General features: G+C 43.4%; 1 protein-coding gene across 1 annotated transcript; it reads left to right on the top strand.

Moving 5' to 3' along the window:
- The first annotated feature begins 630 nt into the window (after window positions 1–630).
- Window positions 631–21,777, top strand: RAD54L (RAD54 like). The gene is made up of 18 exons (XM_033152238.1): window positions 631–672; window positions 1,407–1,493; window positions 2,901–3,020; window positions 3,926–3,986; window positions 5,384–5,519; window positions 6,114–6,183; window positions 6,937–7,225; window positions 7,731–7,855; window positions 10,648–10,798; window positions 11,825–11,951; window positions 12,444–12,518; window positions 13,713–13,843; window positions 16,795–16,905; window positions 17,528–17,651; window positions 17,909–17,987; window positions 18,760–18,939; window positions 19,883–20,046; window positions 20,865–21,777. Exons 1-18 carry the CDS (start codon window positions 670–672, stop codon window positions 21,064–21,066), a joined length of 2,235 nt encoding a protein of 744 aa, XP_033008129.1. The 5' UTR covers window positions 631–669; the 3' UTR covers window positions 21,067–21,777.
- The last annotated feature ends 465 nt before the right edge of the window (window positions 21,778–22,242 follow it).

The following is a 22,242-nucleotide window of genomic DNA, read 5'->3' as shown; positions in this document are numbered from 1 at the left end:
AGCCCCCGCCGCCAGAGTGCCCCGCCCCCTCCCAGCAGACTCCTCCTCCTCCCTCCCTTCTTTCTGTCCTTCCCTCCTGTTGGCTGGCGAGTCCCTTTCCTCCCGACAGGCACCCGGAGCTGATCGATGACAGCTTCCCCGGTCGGCGCGCGATTGGCCTTGCCTCGGCCGAGGGGCGGGGCGAAACCCTGGGAAACATCCGCGCGGGAAACAGAAAAGAGAGACGCGGGGAAGCGGCTGCTCCTTGACCCGCGTCCCGCCGCGCGCCCGGCCAGTGGCGCAGCCCCTTGACGCCCCCGTACACGTGCGACGGTGGAGGGGGCTCGTGCCGCCTTTTACACCAGCCCCCCTTCCCTTTTCCCAACTGCCCGAGGGCTCCGACTTCGCCGCTGCCCCCTCCCCATAGAGAACGCATTTCCACTGTCCCCCCTCTCGCCGCTTCCCCAGTAAAAGCAGCTGCTCCCTCCTTCAGATCTGTTGCCTTCAGGGTCGCCCCCTCCCCGCCCTTCTTCCCTTCCTTCTTTCTTTCTCCTCGGTGCCTGTTCTTTCCTCCGTTGCTCCCCACGCAGAGCTCCTGCTTTCCCTGCCTCTCCGCTTCGCCTATGCAGTTTAGGAGTATACTTAAGGGCTTCTACGCAGATGGAAATTAACTCGTCCTGAGAGGAAATAATGGTAAGCCTAAGGGAGAGTGGGGGCCAGAGGAATTCCCATAGGCATTGTTAGGATAAGTTTACATCACGCCATAATAGAGAAATCGGACTCAGCTAGATTGGTAAAGAAAACGCGTTGCATATGCGATATACCTGTACCTGTAATCAGTGCTTTTTTTCTATGTTTAGGGGTACTCTCATTTTGACTCAAGAAGATCATCATTTATAGTTCAAATCGGGAGAAATAAATACAGTAAATGGACAAAAGTACAAGGATTCACAAAATGTTTAGGGGTATGTGTACCCTTGCGTACGCCTAGAAAAAAGCATTGGATATAACACTGACAACAGATGGCTTTGTGGAGTCTAGTCTTTCCCTACAGGATTTCCCTGTATGACTTTGCAACACGTTTAACTGCATCACTTTTTTGAGGTCCTGGGGACTCAGCTACACTGGTAAAGAAAAAGCGATTATATGCGTTGTATGTGCGCTATAACATTGTGCTACCAGATGGCATTGTGGACTCCCGTTTTTCTTCTACCTGTTTTTCCTGTTTAAATTTACCACTCTTTAAACTGAAACGCTTCTTTGATGTGTCTAGATCCTCCAGCCCCAGAGAGAACGGTCATTCAAACAGGCAAAAGGTGTTTCAGATAAAGCCGTAGTTCGTTGAAAATGCTAACTTCCACTGTATGCAGATTCTCAATAGGTCACCCTGGTCTATCACTCTCCTTTTTTCCTTTCTCTTTTTGCAGAGGAGAAGCCTGGCTCCTAGCCAGCTGGTAAAGAGGAAGCCAGAAGGGAATGGCTCTGACGAAGATGACACCTGGCATCCTGAAACTGTGAGCATCCTGTCAATCATTCTATTATTTAGTACCTTCCTGCTTTCCCTCCATGATGGAACATGCTGACCAGACCCAGAGCTGCTGAGCTTCAGAAAGGAGGCTGCATTGTTAAACCTTATTTGTACCAGGATTTCCATTCCTTTGTTGCACCCATATGTTCTCATTTCTCAGTGTGGATGCATCACTTGTATAGTGGCTGACCTTTCCTTTGGAAAAGGAAGACCCCAATTCAAACCTTGGCCATAAACTCACCAGGGGGAATTACCTGTTGGCCTAAGTATATGCAATGTATTGTGGGCCAAGTATAATAATAATAATAATGCATCAATTTGGCTATTGTGATTATTTGTGGGCAAGCATATTGCTTATATGAAGATGGATGTGTCACTGGGACGTCCTCAAGCTGGTTGTTCTCTTGCATGAAGCAAGCTCCAGTCAATACAGATGCTGCATTTTATGTGGCGGCTGGTATATTTGCACCTTGGAGGGTGTTCCTCTAGCTCAGACTTCCTCAACCTCAGCCCTCCAGATGTTTTTGGTCTACAACAAATCTTATGTATGTTTATTTGAAAGTAAGTCTCATTGAGTTCAATGAACCTTGCATCCAATAAAGTGTGCATATGATTGTAGCTGTAGTCTTTTTCTCTTCTAAATAAATAAAAAGTACAGTCGTACCTCGGGTTACGTATGCTTCGGGTTTTTCGCGGGGGGGTTTTCCGGTCTGTGCATGCGGGTTATGTCCTTTTCAGGTTACATATTGTAACCCAGAATGGATTAAGTACATAACCTGGGGTACCACTGTAATTATTTTAGCATCTATTGGAAACAAATTATTTCACATTTGTATCCTTCCCTTCCTTGAGACGTATATAGTAGACACTATCATTACAAGTTCTCTAATTGCAATCAGTGGCGGCTCTTCATGCTCTGGCACCGGGGGCGGGAAGCAGGTGGTGGTGGGGCTGGCACGCGTTCTGGGGATGGGGCGTGCTGCCCGCAGGGGCGGGGCATGTGTTCTTGGTGCGCGCCGCGCTGAGATGGAACCCTATCAGGATCCCACGGCTCAGGGCACCCTACCCCCTACGCCCTGCCCTTCCTACGCCATTGATTGCAGTAGCCCGCTTTTTGCTTTTTGCTTCTTTATATTCAGTGTGTCCCAACCTCGGCAATGTTTCAAACACAATTTTAAACCATATTAGCCTTCCAAGCAGGTTTGCATTTTGTTTTTGCTTTTAACAAGATTTGTGGCACTGATGGTGAATATCACTTCATTGAAAAACAATTTTTAAAAAACGAAGTGCTCAGATTCACAAATAATCTAACTGGATGGTTTTAGGCATTATGACTGTTGTATGTACATCTGGATTCTCCAAATCCTAATGCAATATGTCTAATCTTTTCTAGACTCGGAAGAGACAGAAACATGGCAGCAAAGTCGATAACAGGGAGTGTTATATGTCACCTTTCCGGAAGCCCTTGGCACAGTTAACCAACCAACCTCATTGTCTTGATGGCAGTAAACATGCAAGTGATTTATTTATGTTTTCTCATTACATTTTGTACAATTAACTTATTCCCGAGGGTGGGAGACAATGCAGATTCTACTATGGCTCTTTTATTGGTTGGATTGTAGATGAACTCACACCACCTGAATGAGAAGCTGTGAGTTTGCAAAGGCACAAAGGCTATGAGCCAGAAGATCATAAGCACACAGATTTCCCTGAAATCTGCTGTGAAAAAATATATGCTGTGTTGTCTGTTTGTAGCTGGCTATAAGAACCTGGTGGTTTTGGATTGGTTTCATAGAGAGAAATGACACTTCTTTGGGATCAACTTCTGCCCAGTTAAATAGTATAGGAAGTGATTTTTATATAAGTTCTCTTTGGAATATAATATAAGTGGTCTGTAAAGAAAAAGCTGTTAATGAACTGTTCTTTATTTAGGAACCTAATAAAAATGACTTGTTAAAAGAGCTTCCCAAATGTTTTACAAATAAAATATTAGATGAAATGCAATTAAGTTTCTAAATATATTTATTATTATTTAAAACATTTTCTAAACCAAATGATACTTAAACTCTCTTAAACCATTTACAAAAATACAAACGTCCAAACAGAAAACCATCATAAAAACAGAGTTCTAGTAATAATAGGGTCCAATCTGATGGCCATGGATAGCCTGGGCAAAAAGTGATATCTTTTAAAGACTTCTGAAGCAACTGATAGATGATGTTTCATAAATGGCAGATGGCAGGGCTTTCCAGAGCCCAGTAACAATAGTGGAAAAATACTTGTCTTTCAGTGCTAAATACATTTAGATTGGAAGCAAAATCTGCCAATCTCAGTGTAAATTTCATTATTGCTTACTGATTAGCTTGAAAGGTATTTTTTAATGTTCAACTAATGAATATTTTATACTTTAAATCCCAGGAGGCCTTTATTCGCAGCATTTTGTCAAAACCTTTCAAAGTTCCTATTCCAAACTACACAGGTAAATCTATGGGGTTTCCCTCCTAACATTAATTCTTACTTTGTCGTCTGTTAACTCTGAATGTGTAGAATAATGAAGTTTTGTGTGAAAAAAAGGAAAAAATGTATGGGAAATGTTGAATTATTAAGTGGTGGGCTGTAATGCTTATTTAGGCTGCCCTCCTATGCATGTTTACCTGAAAGTAAGCTTCTTTGAATGTAATGAGGCTTATTTCCAAGTAAATATGCATAACACTGGTCTATAAGTCATGTAGGCTTACAGAACCCTAGATTTTAGCTATAATTTTGGGTCTCAGACTTACTGAATTTTATGAATTGCCACCAAGTTTCCAAATGCACCTGCAGTTAATGGGAGGAGATAGACAAAAATGCTTACTTTGCTGGTTAGTTGTATCTGGAAATTCATAGACTGAGTTGATTATACAAGCATAAGCTACGTGCCAAATATATGGGTTCATGAATCATTCCTTGATTCATTAATAGAATAGAATAGATCTTTATTGTCTTTGTCCCCTTGCGGGAAACAACGAAATTCCTCGGTTGCTATATCAACTCAAATAAGGCACTCCACATAATTTAAAAATACTGATAAACACAATGCAATACAGGACAATATAACAAATAAAATAAGATGACTTCAGAGTCCAGAGTTTCCATTTAAGGCCAAAATTGCTCTAGGAAAGAAACTGTTCTTGAGACGGCTCATTCTCGCCTTCACTTGTCTGTATCTCCGTCCCGATGGCAGAAGCTCAAAGAAACGGTGACCAGGGTGCGATGGGTCTCTTGATATATCTAGTGCCTTTCTGTGGCACCAGATGGTATAGATATGTTCTAAGGTAGAGAGTGAACAGCCAATAATACTCTCTGCTGTTTTGATAATTCTTCGCAACACAATCCTATCCCGAGAAGTGCAGCTTCCATACCACACACATAAACCAATTAACCTAAAACTTGTGAATAACCACTGTAGTCACACCTTCAAGTATTATCCTTTATTATCCTTTATTAACTAAGGACACTGTGTGTGTGTGTGTGTGTGTTTTCTGATGAAGTTTGGATTTTTAGCAATGGTCATACATTTTTTTTCAGGCCAGGTTTGGCGATAGAGATCTGGTGCTGTAGTTCAGAAGCTCTGTAATGGGAGTGGAACACCATTTTTTTTGTTTCATGCTACTTGCTACCTTCATGCATAGTCTCAATCTGATAGCAATGGCACACCAGACTTAGTTGAGATATCTCTGCCGTGTTTATTCTATAACTTACATCTCACACATAGCACTGTATACTTGGGGCTAACTTTCCCTGAAAGTCAGCGTGTTGTGACTGTAATAGGCTATTTGACAGTCCTGCGTTTACTGAAAACAGTCAGCTTGCTGCTTTTTCTTTGACATCTTTCAGGCTCCCTGGGCTTTAGAGCTCTGGGTATCAAGCGTGCAGGACTCAGGCATGCTCTCCATGACCCTTTTGAAGAAGGAGCTCTGGTGCTGTATGAACCTCCACCTCTGACTGCTCATGACCAGCTGAAAATCGACAAGTGAGTTGCTTCCTTCCGACTTCCCCTCTCCCCACACCTAGTAGGTTCTCTTCCACCATTTCAGCTTGGTTTGTGTATCTGTTGATATTTTGACGGATCTTAGAGTCGGCATGCAAACTTAGTCTTCAATTGCCATTTTGCAGTCATTAGGCTGATTCATCTCCCATAATGGAGACGCAGTGGTGGATCAGTTACAAGTGTTCTTGTTTCACACAAGAAAACTTTCCAGATCGTTGAGGGTGATAGATTCAGAAGGACATGAAGCACCGTTCCCTGTTCGGTAGATTCCTTACAAATATATATTTATCAAACACAAACCACAGAGTGTTCGTCGCTGCTTACTCATATTACTGAATTCTGTGTCCCCCAGTAGTAAGATAACTGTGCATTACTTCCTCTGGAGGGACGCAAAGCATATTTGAATGTTACTACAACTTTCAACTGGGCCTAGTTGGTTTTGACTGCGAAAGTAGCCATGTGGTAGGAGGCCCTGTCTTGTGAAGCGGAGTGGTGCATTAACAGGCCTTGTGCCCCTTGGAAATATCCTTTGACCTTTATGCCTGCTCTGATCTCTTCTTTGTTTCTTACCTGAAGGGACAAAGTGCCTGTTCATGTTGTGGTGGATCCTGTTCTCAGCCGTGTCTTACGACCCCATCAGAGAGAGGTGAGTTGTGCGAGATACCAAATGCAGCAGTAATGCTGCTGTGAACTTTTCACTGCGTTGCCTCCATCGGCAGGTTCCAGCGTTTTCTTTCACCGTGGAGAGTGGTCCTCTGGCAAGTGTGAAGAGCATTCCTAAGCTTGAAGGTGTGGAGGGGTTGTTGAGCAGGTGCCTAATGACGCCTCCCACCTTCAGTATTGGGAGGAAAGCAAGGGGATTGCTTGACAACTGTGTGGCCAAGGGACCTGAAGCACCTCCTCTATGTAGGGTTGAGCCTGCAAGTCCCTGCTCTGCTCTGAAGCAGGGGAGGGGAGACTTCCTTTGCTGCTGCTGTTGAGAGATGCTGGGAGCCACTGTGCAGCAATGGCCAAGGACCCCACGGCCCACCTGCTTACTTTTCCTGTAGCTAGCACACTTCACACCACCCTTTCCTGCAGGCTTCTGTGTCTGCTGCTTCTAGCTGAGTGGCGGCAACAATCTTTCCCTGCACTTCAAAGGCCTGGCTAAAATGGCAATTCCCTGCACTATGAGCTGTGACACTTGGCTGTCATTGGAACCTGCACATTTCTGAGCAAATCTCTCTGTCTATCCAGTTTCCCAAGCTCTTCTGTTTCGAGAGCAATGTTGTAATCAGTATTGAATACCAGTAGCGTCCTGTGCATCCATTCACAATTTGCGCAGGTGCTGCTTCGTGCACAATATCACTTTTTGTCCTGCAAGTCTATTCTAATACAAGGGAAACACTTTTTTGTGCAGGGGGTGAAGTTCCTGTGGGAGTGTGTGACAGGCCGCCGCATCCCTGGAAGTCACGGCTGCATTATGGCAGATGAGATGGGTCTGGGCAAGACCTTGCAGTGCATCACTTTGATGTGGACGCTCTTGCGCCAAAGTCCAGATTGCAAGCCTGAAATCGACAAGGCCGTTGTGGTCTCGCCGTCCAGCCTGGTGAAGAACTGGTACAATGAAGTGGGGAAATGGCTTGGAGGAAGGATTCAGCCACTGGCTATCGATGGAGGTTCCAAGGAGGATATAGACAGGAAGCTAGGTATGGAGGCTTCACAATATGTGCTTTAAAAAAGAAAGAAAAATAAGCTGAATTGCCTCATATTAAGTTGCAACAATGATCACATTCTTGGCAGGCTTGATTCAAAGATTCATGCTGAGGAATTTGATAAATGGTTTCTACAGTTGTGAAGAGAGGGTAAAAACAGCAGAGCTAGCAGAGGACTAGAGACAGGTACATAGAGGACCTAGTAAGAGAACTTTGGTCGGTAGCTTGTGGGACCTGGGGTGACCTAGACTCTTCCAACTCTGCCATGGATCTCTTGAGCCACTTTGAGTAGGAGAGATGAAGGAAATAATGCATTGTGATGCTTTGGATGTACAAAACACTTCATTGCAATATAGCAGAACACAAAAAGTAAGTGTAGAGGTAAATGTGGGATGCACAGTTTTGCAAACTGCTTATTCCTAAAGCTTACGCTGTCTCCCCCTGGCTTCCAAATGCACCTCACTTATTTTTCCTTTGCCGTTTTTATTTTTCCTAATAGCTGGGTTTATGAACCAGCGAGGCCTAAGAGTCCCATCCCCGATCCTGATAATTTCCTACGAAACATTCCGTCTTCATGCTGAGGTCCTCCAGAAAGGAAGTGTTGGGTTGGTCATATGCGATGAGGTAGGTGGAAAGCAGCTGGTATTCTCGTTAGTGAGAGGTGATCAATCGCCCATGGAGTCAAAATTTGGCTGATGTCACTCAGCTTCAGTGGTGAGCCTGGGCAGGCATTTCTAGCCACTTAATTGGCAACATGCAAGAAGGTTTGCCCCTACACTAAGTGCAGCTTAGGGCTAAACCCAAAGTTTCTTTGATTGCATGGTTAGCAACTACACCAGAGGTTCTTAACATTTAAAATGGATGGGGGATGATATTGGTGCATCAAAACCGTAAGGCTCCCCTTGGTGCAAGAATTATTTTTTTATTTTTTAAGCTCCAGGTGTGGCATTGCTATCCCTGTGCCAAAGAAGCAGTTTGGTGCTTACAGCACCTATTCTCTCCTCCTGGCTCCCCATGTCTTGCAGAATTTGAGAGGAGAAGAGTTCTCTCAGGTACTTGGGATCCTTTAAGAGGGAGATGACAGGGATCTGAACCTGAGACACTTTGCATGCAAAGCAGAAGAACCCATCCCTACTGCCCCCCCTTGTGTTTTCTGCAAATTATAATGCCTGAATATTCTTTGTAATTAATGTGCCTATTCCAATATTTTCTAAAGGCCTACCAAAATCCAGGAGGATCTATATTAAATTTAGTCCTATCCCATAATCTTGTATAATTACTTTGGTTCATCAGAAGCCTTTGCCACATATTCCTTCTCCTTTTATTAATTATTAGCACATGTCGTTGCTTCCAGTGGTTTGCTGCTAGTACATCATAGTGCTCTTCAGGTGTCTTATAACTAGCAGTTAAGTAAACCCGGGGGAGGGTTGCAGTAGGAACAAGCACCTATTAGTACATTTCTTACTTTGCAGTGCTTAGATTTAATCATGCCTGCAGGTTTATAAGATAGGTCAGGGGTCTGCAACCTTTAAGACACAAAGAGCCACTTGGACCCGTTTCCAAAGGGAAAAAACAACAACTGGGAGCCGCAAAACCATTGCGACATTTAAAACAAATATAACGCTGCATATATTGTTTCTTACCTTAATGCAATAATAATAAATAACGTATAGGAGCCAATGCAAAGTATAATTAGTAAAAACAACAAGAATAAGTTATAACTTTTTTGCATTGACTCAGGGGCGTACCCAGGATCAAAACTGGGGGGGGGGGGGCAAGCCATGGTCGTTCAGGTTGTGACATTTCAGCACGGAAAGGCGAATGAAACCAAATTTTTAGGGAAATTATATATAATTATAGCAGTGCTTTATTACAGTAGTTATTACAATTATTTGCTTGGTTTTTTAAAAATTTTATTCTAGTTACATGTCTTATACCAGGGGTGGCCAACTCCCAAGAAACTGTGATCTACTTTCAGCAGTGATCTACCCCCGTTTTTTGGGGTTCAGCTCAAAGTTGTTTTGGGGGGGTGTGGTGGGTGGGAGAGAGGGCTTCCCCCTCTAAGATAGGTTGGCAAGCGAACTAATAAAGAAAGAAAAAAGGGGGGGGAATGGAAAAGTGGGGTGGAAAAATATAAATTGGGGGTGGGGTGGGGAGAATATCTATTAAAAATATGTAGTAGTTTAAAAAATAAAAATAAAGGGGGAAAATCTTTTTCTTCTTTTTCCTTTTTTTGAAAACAAAAACAAAAGGGGAAGAGAAAAGAAAAAGGGGGGATAGAGGGAGAAAAGGGTAATAATAAAAATTCAAATAGAGTGGCTGCAGCAGCTGTGGGGGGTGTTTGTTTGTTTTTCATTTGTTTGTTTGTTTTAAAAATGGGATTTCTCCCCTTGGATTAAAAAAGGAGGGGAGGAAGAAAAAGAGAGGGGGTGGGAGAGCGAGCCAAAAAGCCAAAAAGCAAAAAACAGGTTGGGGGGGGAATCACGCCAGGCACTGCAGCACGCCGGCCTCGGGGCTCCGGGCCCCCGAGCCGCCCTTGGGGCCGTCTTGAGCATGTACACCGCCCACAGCGAGTGCTGGCGAAGCACCGGTTGGCGGAGGTTTCAGAAGCAGCCCGGACGTTTTCGCCGCCCCCACCCAAAGCAGCTCTACTTCATCCTGTCGGCGACCATCACCGCCCTCCCGTCACGGCGACGCCTGGCCCGCCTGCTCTGCCCTCCGCGCGGCCGCTTTGAAAAGGATTCCGCCCGACAGGGGCCGCTCCAATCGCCGCCGCCACCTCCCGCCGCCTTTATTATCCCGACTCTTTTCTCTCTCTCTCTCTCGATAACTCACAAAGCCCAGCTCCTTCTTCTCCCCGCCCTAACGCCACCCTCATTGGCATGTTCCCCTCAAACAGGAACAGGCATCCCGGCGGCTCATTGGCCGGACGAAGCATCGCTCTCCCGTGCCCGCCTCCCGCCTTCATCCTCAGTGGCTACCTCGGCGGTAAGGCCCCGGCTCCGAGCCTATGCGCCAGGGCGGGCGATCTGTCCTGCCAATCGGCACGCCGAGGTGGTAAAAGCTCAGCCCTCCCCACACGCTTATTGGTGTGAAGAAGTCGCTTCCTCTCTCTGGGAGTGGTCAAGGTGGACATCAATCTTGGGTCTGTCCTCGGGAACCCCGAGAGGGCTGAGAAAGACCGCCCAGCTGTTCAACGTTGATGCGGATTATTCATGCTTTTTTTGGCCCTTTTTTTGCCGATAACCATTTAATTATTATTGAAAGGGCATTGAAAGGGGGCATGCCGGAGCCGCGGGAGACCTGTCAGAGAGCCGCATGCGGCTCCGGAGCCGCAGGTTGCTGACCCCCGAGATAGGTATATTGATTCTGCAAAAGTAAATATGCATGCATCCTGTCACTCTTTCATTTTTCAGGGTCACAGGCTGAAGAACTCAGACAACCAAACGTACCAAGCTCTGAACAGCCTGAAAACTGCACGGCGAGTGCTCATCTCAGGAACCCCCATTCAGAATGACCTCCTTGAATACTTCAGTCTAGTACATTTTGTCAACTCGGGCATCCTCGGTAGGGACTTCTTTTTTGAAACAACAGCAACAGCGGTATAATAAATCTGAAGTTGGCAGCCCAAGTTTTTAAGTTCCCCACCTTAATGACTGGGTGTGGGGAAGTGTGGTTGTAGGCTGCAAGTGTATATCAAATTGCCACTCACACTGTGTTTCACACGTTATTATAGCGTAGCTCTGTTCCACAAAACAGTGGTGAACAATTTTATTGGAAGATGTGGACTAATCAAAGTGCTGGTAGCTTTGGAGTTCCAAAAAAGTATGAACAACCTCGTGGGAGTCTGCTAGGGAACCTTTTGGAACAGAGTGACTGTCTTTCCAGCTATGTCATATACTAGGTGTCCCCAGATGTACTGGACCTTGGGCTGTTTCCTCCATCACCAATCGCGGGGCAGGCTGGAGTGCAGGGGAGCGCATGCCCACACATGCAGGGGAGCGCACGCTGGAAGTGCACCGGAAATGACGCATGTGCACAAGCTATTTCTGTCGCTCCGCTGACCCGAAAGTGGGCAGCCACGATGCGTCGGTAAGAGCGGGCGGTTCTGGTTGCCAGGGGCCGGATAAATGAGCCCTGGGGCCGCATCTGGCCCGCGGGCCTTAGTCTGGGGACCCCTATCATATACTAACCTTACAACTTTGGCCCAGATGTCTGCTGTGTCTGTTTTCCTCAGCATCTTATTAAATGACCAAGGTTCTGTCAATGTTTAAAAGTGTTTGTATAATTGGACCTCTAATTAAGTGAGAGCAGATGGGACTTGAAGGCATAAGTGATGATGCTTCCAAGGCAAGGGAATGGTTATTTCTAAAGTTTCACATGCCTTTCTGAATTATGAGGTTCTGCCTGATCCAGAAAAAAGCTGTTGTCTAAACCTACTAGGCTTCAGAGACATTTACGTGTATCAGAAAGTTTGAAATGCAACAGAAGACGTGTTTGAAATAATTAATAGCATTTAAAACTTGCAACAGAATATAGAAAATGAAAGGTAGGGCTATTCCTCATCATCAAGTTTTCCTTTTTTTGGGACAGGGACAGCTCAGGAGTTTAAAAAGCACTTTGAAATTCCCATCCTGAAAGGCAGGGATGCCGATGCAAGTGAAGCAGGAAGACACAAGGGAGAGGAGAGGCTTAAAGAGCTGATCAGCATCGTCAACAGGTGATGTTCACAAGTTTCCCTTTTTTATCCTAGGAGCACTTTATTTCCCTAGTTCTAACTCCTCAGATTGTGCTGTGGTAGTTAAAGTTACTTTGACCCTGGAAACGGCTCAGTTCATTATTCCTCATAATTCATCCCAGTAGTCTCTGATAGAGCTCAGAAAGTGCAAATCCAGTCATCTTTAAGTTATCACCTAGCAATTACTATGGGTCATGTACAGTCGGTCTCCACAAATTGATTTTTTCTTCTCATTGTGATGCTGCTGTCTCTCTTGAGTGCTCTGATCGGCTGAGCAAGAAAGTGGGTTTTTTGTTTTTTGTTTTGCTAAAATGGATGTTTACTTGTTGTCAGAGCTCATGCACTGCTGATCAAAGTCTGCAGGGCTGTTATCCGAAAGATCTCTGTTAACACCAGGAAGGTGTTCTGCCGGAAGATGGTCATGGGCTTAGGGATTCTTGTTAACAGCATTGAAATTATTCTGTTCCTTTCTAGGTGTCTTATAAGGAGGACTTCAGATATTCTCTCCAAATACCTTCCAGTGAAAATAGAGCAGGTGGTGTGCTGCAGGTACATGATGCAAGTGCAGCTTTTAAAACAAAGCACAGACTTTTCAAACTTAATCAAGAAATGCGGTGGATTCACTCTTTCCTTGCTAAGGAAGAGTCATTAGAAACGTTCTGATCTGTGTTGTGCTAGGTGTTGTGGCAAAATAATTCCCTTTGCCCCTTCAGTAACGGCCAATTAACCTTCCATCTTAAATTCTGCTGAATTATTTAGCAGCACAATGAATTCCATTATTGGAGTCACTATATATTTTTAAAAGTTGTGCTTAATTTATTTTAGTATGTAAGTGCAGTGATCCTAGGTAACTTGCCTCTCGATGAAAAGGAGGAAACTGAGTTATTGACATATATAATATCCCCCCCCCCGCAAAGTAAAAAATAAAAAGTCAGCATAATTAATTTGGCGATGGAGCTTGCCTGAAATCTATTTTGAAAGAACCACATTCATCTAGATGTCAGAGAATAGTGCCTTTCTTATTCTGCTTCGCTACAACAATGGTTTGTGTTGTTGTTTTTTGCTTTTCATCCAAATCTATGAAAGATGTGATGAAACAGCCACCTACCGGTGCCTTCCTGCTTGATAGTTTACTCTTTGGAATGTCACTGATGTTCTGAGAGATTCTGGGGGGAAAGAATTTTTCAAAATTAGGGTGTAGATCACCGAGAATGCTGACTTGCAGTCTTTTGTTCAGGTTTGAGCATGCTGGCAGAGTTAATAGAATAAAAGTAAAAGTTAATGCTGCCAACATGTCTAGCCTTCCACCTCTAGTTGTTTGTATTTTTAACAGTGATCTTAGCACGGCAGCTTTGAGACTGTGGGAAATGGAGCTTTATTATTAAGAGTCCAATTTAAAGACCAGTTTGTGAATTAAAACGAATGAATTAAAAGGGTGGTGGTGGTGGGGGGGGGGGGGAACCAGACTCTGGAGAATGGCTTTCTTTAAAACTAGGGTATTGCACAGGTCCACAAGTAAGTGAGAATTTAGCTCCTCTTGTATGCCAAGTTTATTTCTGAGTTTGCAACAAGGGGAGTTCAGCTCAAGTAGGTTATACCCTTTGGAAAGTTCTGAGTTATTTTGCATTAGATGTTCATTTGGGACCTAACCTAAGCAATTCTTATGGATTGGATAAGATGGCATTTTTGTAATGGTCATCTGTTCAGTGATTGGAACATGATTGATGTCTTGTTTCACCTCAGGCTGACTCCCCTTCAGGCAGACCTGTACAAACGCTTCCTGAAGCAAGCCAAGCCCGCTGAGGAACTGAAGGAAGGGAGCATGAGTGTGTCATCCCTTTCCTCCATCACATCGCTGAAGAAACTCTGTAATCGTAAGTCATCCTGTTAGTTTATGTATACAATGCCCTGTGCCAAGGACCCAGAACATGGAACAGAAAGTTAGAAGCAGATAAATCTCTGTTGAATGGTTTGCAGCCTGAAGTTGAAGTGTTCTTGTGTACTAGATGGCCATTAAGATGGTGTTTTTAAAACACCTCTGCTAAGCAGTGTTAGAAACAGAGATATGAAAGCTTGGAGCTGAATGGCGCCTCAAACTTAGGTTGTGGGCGCAAAAATGGAATGTCTAGGCGCACTTTTTTATAACAAGAATAAGAAGCTGAAAAATGAATGAATTGCAGCTAAAATAATTGTGTTCATTTTTCACATGGTCTAGTCCTTCCCTTGCAAACCCCCCCCCCCTAACATTCTTAATTGGGTCTCTTCTCCAGTCTTCAGAGAGTATCTGGAAGTGGAGAGGCAGAAAAAGGTCCTCCTTTCCTTCCACTCTGCAGTTTTACTCTGAAATCTTAGTTGCAGTACTGCGCCCAGAACTCAGAAACTGGTCACACTAATGAAATTCCCTGTTGCAAAATGTGCCTAGAACAATGAGAGTTTTGAACACTGCTGCTAAGGCTAAATTCCAAAGCAGTGATGCTGCATGACAGTTAAAAAGAATCAATTGTGGTATGTTTTGTAGGTATCAAAACAAAATAGGGTTCATAATCTTGGCTCTCTATGTTAAGGGCATGGGCATTTTGGGTCTGAGGGATAGAAAAATCTCGGTTCATAGCGTCTGATTTCCTTGTTGGAGAAAGTGAAGTTGCTGCTCTATTATGCTTTGACTTCTGTGCAAGCGTAATAGAAGCATGCTCTTCAAAAGGACTGGAAGTATTTTTGTATGTTGTCCCTCTCAGTCATTTAAGCCAGTGTTTTTCAACCTTTTTTGGGCAAGGGCACACTTGTTTTATGAAAAAAATCACGAGGCACACCACCATTAGAAAATGTTAAAAAATTTAACTCTGTGCCTATATTGACTATATATAAAGTAATTCTCTTGAATAGGAATCAAATAAACACAATTTTTCCCCACGGCACACCAGGCAACATCTCGCGGCACACTAGTGTGCCACGGAATAGTGGTTGAAAAACACTGATTTAAGCCACCCCTGAACCTGCCCTCTTGGAACTCCGCAATTTATAAACTAAACTGCTTCCCCCCCCCCCCCCAAAGAAGAACACAGTTGTCTAAACTGGAGCATGTGTCTTCTTTTGCTTTTTCTGTTTTTTTCACAAGCCCCTGCGTTTTGCTTTATGCTCTGAGTGGGGATAGGCAAACGTTTGTCCCGTGTAAAGATTTTCCATGTTTAAAGTTTGGGGCTCTGGTGCCCTCTTCTGGACTCTAGTTTGCTTGGGCTGTTGGCTGGCCTTCTAGTGCCTGAATAATACATTGGGATACAGGCTTCTTACTTACAGGACCTTGCAGCTATGCAAGCATGTGCCTTGCTTCTCCACACACTCTTGCGCTTTAGCTGGTTTTTTTAAAATGTAATCGTTAATTTTGAATCTTAGCGTTCTCATAATTAATGCACACATTTTTATCTATTGCATAATGTGACTATGGGTTTAAAATCCCTACTATGCATGTTCATGGTTTAAATGCTTGGTTTTGCTATTTTTTAAAATTGGGAGCAGATAGTTTGGTCGTCTTATGAGAAATCAAGGCACCCTTAAATGGAAAGAGAAGTAGATAAGCTAGCAGCGTACAGGTGAAATGCGAAAAATTAGAATATCGTGGAAAGGTTCATTTCTTTCAGTAATTCAACTTAAAAAGTGAAGCTAATATATGAGATGGACTCATGACATGCAAAGCGATAAATGTCAAGCCTTTATTTGTTATAATTGTGATGATTATGGCGTACAGCTGATGAGAACCCCAAATTAACAATTTCAACTTTGAGGTTCTCATCAGCTGTACGCCATAGTCATCACAATTATAACAAACAAAGGCTTGACATATCTCGCTTTGCATGTCTTGAGTCTATCTCATATATTAAACTCAGTAGCTAATGAAAAAATTGCTTACATAAATGGAATTTCCCACAATATTCTAATTTTTTGAGTTTCACCTGTATATGGGCCAGTGTGGAACAGAGGATGCTGTTGGGTCTGGATGAATGCAGAGATACAGGTTCAAAACACTGCTTCATTATTGAACAAGCAAGCAATTATGAGCTAAATTCAGAAGGTTACTTGTGGACCGAGGAACACTTAGTGTGAGAAAAGGAATATATACAATTGTATGGTTATTTATTGTCATAGAAGCCTTCAAATCAAGGGTGGGAAACCTGTGGCCCTCCAGATGTTGTTTGGCTCCTCCCATTAACCCATAGCTGTCAACCTTCCCTTTTTGTGGGAAATTCCCCTATCAGTACTATAGTCTATAGTATAGTACTGATAGGGGAATTTCCCACAAAAAAGGGAAGGTTGACAGCTATGCATTAACCCCCGGGCAACACAGTCAATGATCACGGTTGATGGGAGTTGTAGCTGAGCAACATCTGGAAGGCCACAAGTTCCCTCACACCTACTCTACATAAAAGTTAGTGATTTGAAATTGTCACATGTAGAGTTACAGTTTTCAGGTACTACACGAGCCTTTCTCAACCTAGATGTTGTTGGACTACTACAACTCCCATCATTCCTAGCCAACATGGCCAGTAGTCAGGGATGATGGGAGTTGTAGTTCAAGAACATCTGGGGACCCAAGGTTAAGAGAGGCTATACTAGACCATTGCATGTTAAATACAGGGGGATATTATAGAACTGTTCAGATGATGATGATGATGAAGATGATGATTAGGCGCTGCAGTTATTTCTGTCCAGAGATAATAGGACTGTGTAAGGAAGCTGTTTCCATCACACTAAGACCAATCCTTCTACCTTGCTAAACAGAAAGTGTGTCAACTCCAGTTCTGTGCAGTGATTCTTGATACCTTTTCTCTAGATCCTGCCCTGATCTATGATAAGTGTGTGGAGGAGGAGGAGGGGTTTGTGGGTGCTCTGCAGTTATTTCCTTCTGGCTATAGCACCAAGTCCCTAGAACCTCAGCTCTCAGGTAAATGTTCCTCCAAAAACGTATCTGTATATCTCTGTGTGAGATTATATTGGGGATTTATTTCTCAGCACTGTTTATAGCAGGGGTCGCCAACCTCCCCAATGGGCACCTGTTGAGAGAGTGTTGTGGGCACGAGTCGCAAAACGACTGCCAAGGGGACGAGGCATAACACAAAATCGAAGAGCAAATAGTCATTGCTGCTCCCTGCGGTCCTCCTGGACAATCTCATGCTTGTCATGGGAAGCCAAGTCACCTGTGTCCTTCTGTCCCCTGGAATTCACACAGTATTGATTCCTCCCCCTGCCCCATCAATGATGTTGTTGCTGTCTAATAGCAGAGAGCACCCCCCCAGTATCCTCTCATTCTACCCCAGTGCATCTCTTAATCACACACACACACACACACACACACACACACTTGAGCAGCCCACCCACCCACAGTCAAAAGAGCCCCTTCAAGGGCAAAAGAAGTGCCTGCCATTTATTTAAAAATTCACAAGGTTCACCAGCCTGGAACCCACAGGCACTGTATTGTCCTTAGTTGCCAAGGAAGGCCTGTGGGCATTGGGTTGGTGGTTCCTGGTTTTATGGCGTTTGTATTCATTGATTTTTTTTTCCTTCAGGAAAGATGCTGGTTTTGGACTACATTTTGGCAGTTACGAGGAGCACCAGTAATGACAAAGTAGTCCTAGTTTCTAATTATACTCAGACACTGGATCTCTTTGAGAAACTCTGCAGAGCTAGAAGGTATAGTGACTGAGAGGTTGTGAGTGTGTGTGAGAGAACCTAAGATGGGAAGTCTTCCTTGGGAATGATGGGTAAGGCAGGGGCCTGATGTCTCCATAAAACTATGTTAAAACTCTCCTCCCCCAGTATTGCCTTAATTTTTTCCTGATATTAAATTCACTTGTAGAACTATCTCATGTGTAAAGGGTGAAATTGCAGCTATTTCAAGGACATATTAGTATTATGATCTTAATTTGCCCTCTTTTTGTGTGCGTCAGGTACTTGTATGTCCGTCTGGATGGCACCATGTCCATTAAAAAGAGAGCAAAGATAGTGGAGCGTTTCAACAGCATTTCTGTAAGTGAAACTTCCAGGCTCAAGTTCCACCCTATCTAGTTCCACCCTTCCTACAAAACAGGGCAGAAGTGGTTACAATATAGTCTTCCAGTAAAAAAAGCCTCATTGGCCTCCTGCACTTTAATGCCAGTTACAGCCAACATATGTACCCCTGCTTGAAATAGAGGTATACTTGCAATAGGAAAATATATTCAGCATGACTTTCCAATGAGCCTTCATGGCTGTTAACACAACTCCAGTGATGTGTTGCAGACATGTACTTTGGTGCATGATCACTTCTCCAGTTAGTGATGTACTCTTCGCTCATCCCAAAACAAAGTTGAGAATCTTTTTTATCTGGTGTCCAGGGGTCCCAGCATGGTTAGAACAGGAAGAGAGGAGGTTGATGTAGAGATAGGATGGATACTGCATTATTGCACTGTCTAGATTTGTGCCTCTAGTTTTCCATCAGTGTTACTAAGTCTTTTAATTATAAGCTTTCATGTACATATTACTGGTTGGAGAATACACAAACAAGTAGTACCAGTAATCTTTGGCTGTATATATATTTGTAGGGCAACAGCTTGTGATGTTCTTCACTACAAAGTTGGAAGAGCCAAGTGTCTTTAGACTGAAAGGAAGAAAGAGTAGTCAATTAACCAACATCCTTGTTCATTCATTTTGCATATAAGATAAAAGGATAATTTGAAGTGTGTTTTTGCATAAATAACGTACTGAGTCTGTAGTGTCACTTGTTCTGGGCACCTAACCTGAGTTTCTCTGGTCCCCCCAGAACCCTGAATTCATTTTCATGCTGAGCAGCAAAGCAGGTGGTTGTGGCTTAAATTTGATTGGAGCAAACAGACTTGTGATGTTTGACCCAGACTGGAACCCAGCCAATGACGAACAAGCCATGGCCCGTGTCTGGAGAGATGGCCAGAAGAAGACTTGCTATATCTATCGATTGCTTTCGGTAAGGCTTGGATTCCAACCCTGCTTGTGACTGTCCTCATCGCAGAGCACAGATGGCAAAGCTTGAGTCTGTTGCTAAAAGAAACGAGTTTGCAACAGGTGTCTGATTTCCAGTTGCACAAGGGTAGCTGGTGTCATGGCATGCAAAAGCATGATTGTTTTGAACGGACTACAGTGGAGCTTGGTTTTTTTTTACCAATCTGTTATTATAGTGGACATGTGCAGTGATGTGAAGCGAACTAAAGCTTCATCAGGACACAGGAAAGGGAAGATGTCCCAGACATAAATCTCTTTGTTTAGAGGCATATCCCCATCAGGCTTAAAGGTTACAGCCAATGGTATTCCGCTCTTGCCTGAAAACCGAAGCCACAGCTGCTTTTGGATTATCTATCCTGGTCTTTCAACCAGGAGTTTATATTGTAATTTTTATTTATTTATAATAATGAGCATACAATGTCCTATGGCAAGACCTTAAAGTAGTTAAAGTTACAAGTTGAAACAGAATAAAAATAACATAACAGGCTAACATATAACACCCCATTTGACAGATAAGCACCCTACAGATGTGAAGACTTTGGCCAAATTTCAGAGCCTTATTCCTTTACAAGCTATACAGCAGGCTTCCTCAACCTCGGCCCTCCAGATGTTCTGAGACTACAATTCCCATCATCCCTGACCACTTGTCCTGCTAGCTAGGGATCATGGGAGTTGTAGGCCCAAAAACATCTGGAGGGCTGAGGTTGAGGAAGCCTGCAATACAGGAGGCAATTTTTTGGGAAGGGAACAATGTGAGGAATGGATGACACCATTCTTCACCCTTGATTGGGAGTACATGGCAATTGGAATGTGGAAGTCAGGTTCTGGCTAAAGAACATGTAACGCTTATAAGGATTCTCTGGCTTTTCCAAAAACCCAGGGCCAGCCTTAATTTTGTATCCTTTTAGACAGGGACAATTGAGGAAAAGATCTTTCAGCGGCAGACCCACAAGAAGGCTCTCAGCAGCTGCGTCGTAGATGAGGAGCAGGATGTGGAAAGACACTTCTCTCTTGGCGAACTGAAGGAGCTTTTCACGCTCAACGAGAGCACCGCAAGTGATACCCATGACAAGTTAGTATTGAAAGAGCTGTGGGTAATTTTAGGGGGGACACAAATGAAGGCTTTATCCAGAACAAGTAAGAAAAATTATCCCCATGTTCAGTCTGTATATGCAGCAATAGATTAGGACCACATCAGCCCACCATGTCCCTCCCTACGGGATCATGTATTGGCCTTAACATTTGTGTAGGCTAATGGTATTGTGAGCTGTATTCCTCAAGACTTGCAGTACACAAATGTGCCTGTCCGTTGGACTCTGCGTGAGTAGGCCCCTATAGAAACGTATGCTGGTATGACCCCAGTTCACCTGCTACTCATGCCGATTGGAAGTGTTCATTTTTGGGTTTGTGTTAAATTGGGTTTGTGTTAAATTAGTGTGTGGCTATATGGTTGTAACCCATCCTGGGACCTTGTGATGAAAGACAGGTAAAAAAAAACTTAAATATATATCCCCAGGGCTCTAAACCCTCTTAAGAGATTATTAGTTTGTGTGCTTGACTGAAGGTTTGAGTATCATTACTTTGGGAAGGGAAGGGGTGTGTGTGTGTGGCTTTGTATACCAGGAAAGATGGAAGCAAATATTTTAATCCCAATTTCTGGTACATGCACTGATTTCTGCCTAGACTTTTTTTCATCAGCTGTTATGTTGGTTGGTGTCATGAGTGCATTTCACTTAGTAAGTAATATAGAGCATGCTTCTAAACGATACAGTCTTTGCAAACAATAGTGTCTTCAAGGTTGCAAGCCCTTTAAGCTCAGACAATGAAAGCCTGGAGATAAGTCACGTAGAGGCTCTGGCCCTTGTTAGCACAATGCACTCTTCGTTGCAGGATCAAGTGTCGTCGCTGTGTGAATGGCCATCAAGTCAGGCCACCTCCAGAGGGGTCTGACTGCACTTCTGACTTATCCCAGTGGAACCACTGTGCTGAAAAACGTGGACTCCAGGACACAGTCCTCAAGGCTGCCTGGGATGCTGCTGTCACCTTTACCTTCCATCATCATTCCCATGAAGAACAACGGGGGATACCATGACCATTGGTTTGGGCTGACTTTCTGAAACTCAAGCTATTTGTTATCCTGATCCACCACATTACACTTTTTTCTCCCATTAATGCCATGGAATAACCATATCTTCTTTGGTATTTAAAGGCTACCTTTACAAAAGTGGTAGGCCAAATCAGTTGGTCACAGAGCATTAGTATAATTATGTTTATGAAACCTGGCATGTATGGGAAGACCGCAACAGAAAAGTGTTGATCATGGAATTTGTCCCATGCTAGTTTATCACTCTTTGGACCATGTTACTTGTTGTGAAAAATGGAAAATTTAAAGACATGCCTACAAAGTTAATTTTTCAATAATAACAGTGAACAATGGATATACATACAATTTATTGAAACTGATTGCTTGCTGTTAAATAGTAATCAAAGTTTTAATTCTGATGAAGTAAGGCCTAGTGTAAATAGAATCTGGAAACCTCAAAATCAAAGCAGATGGAAGAAAGAAGTCTGTTTTTCCACTTGAACCTCAGATGGTTGATACCTTAGCTCTCCAGGCAGAAGATTCACATAAAGAAAATTGAGTTCACGAGTACCGGAACAAAGTATTTCTGTATCTTAACTCCTTAAGCTTATTTATTGACTCACAGCATTGACTTTAAAAGATAGTGATAACATATGTGCCAGTTATCACTGTCCTGTGTTTTTATAGAGTAAAATAAAATATAGACTGCAATACTTCGTACAGCAGTGTGGGGCTTAACTTGGTGGGAAGAAGTCTAACATTCATATGAGTGAGCTGTTGGGACTTCACCTCTCAACCTCTTAAACCAGTCAGCATCTCATTCCATGAAGCTTAAACAGGTTTATGTAACAGTAGGGGTGATTGTTATAAATGGAAGTGTTCAGTCTTCCTTTGCATACCTAGTCATGGCTGAAACCTTGACCTTTTAGGTTCGGGGGAAGTCATAACACTGCAATCCTGTTCATGTCTCCTCAGAAGCGCTGAGTTCACTGGGATTTACATAGGAGTAAGTAATGGCAGAATATGGCAACTGAATACACTCTGGCAAAAAGTACCACCCTTTTTATAATACTGATATTTTATTGCAAACCATTTCCCATAATTCACTTAAGCCATTTAAGCATTCTGTTATTATTTTCCCTAGCTGATACTGACTATAAAAAGTGTGTTCATACTCAAGCAAGC

This window comes from Lacerta agilis, chromosome 6 (assembly GCF_009819535.1).
Source record: "Lacerta agilis isolate rLacAgi1 chromosome 6, rLacAgi1.pri, whole genome shotgun sequence".
NCBI classification, from domain to species: Eukaryota; Metazoa; Chordata; class Lepidosauria; order Squamata; family Lacertidae; genus Lacerta; species Lacerta agilis.
The sequence above is the reverse complement of the archived record's forward strand: the minus strand, read 5'-3'. Positions and strand labels throughout refer to the sequence as shown.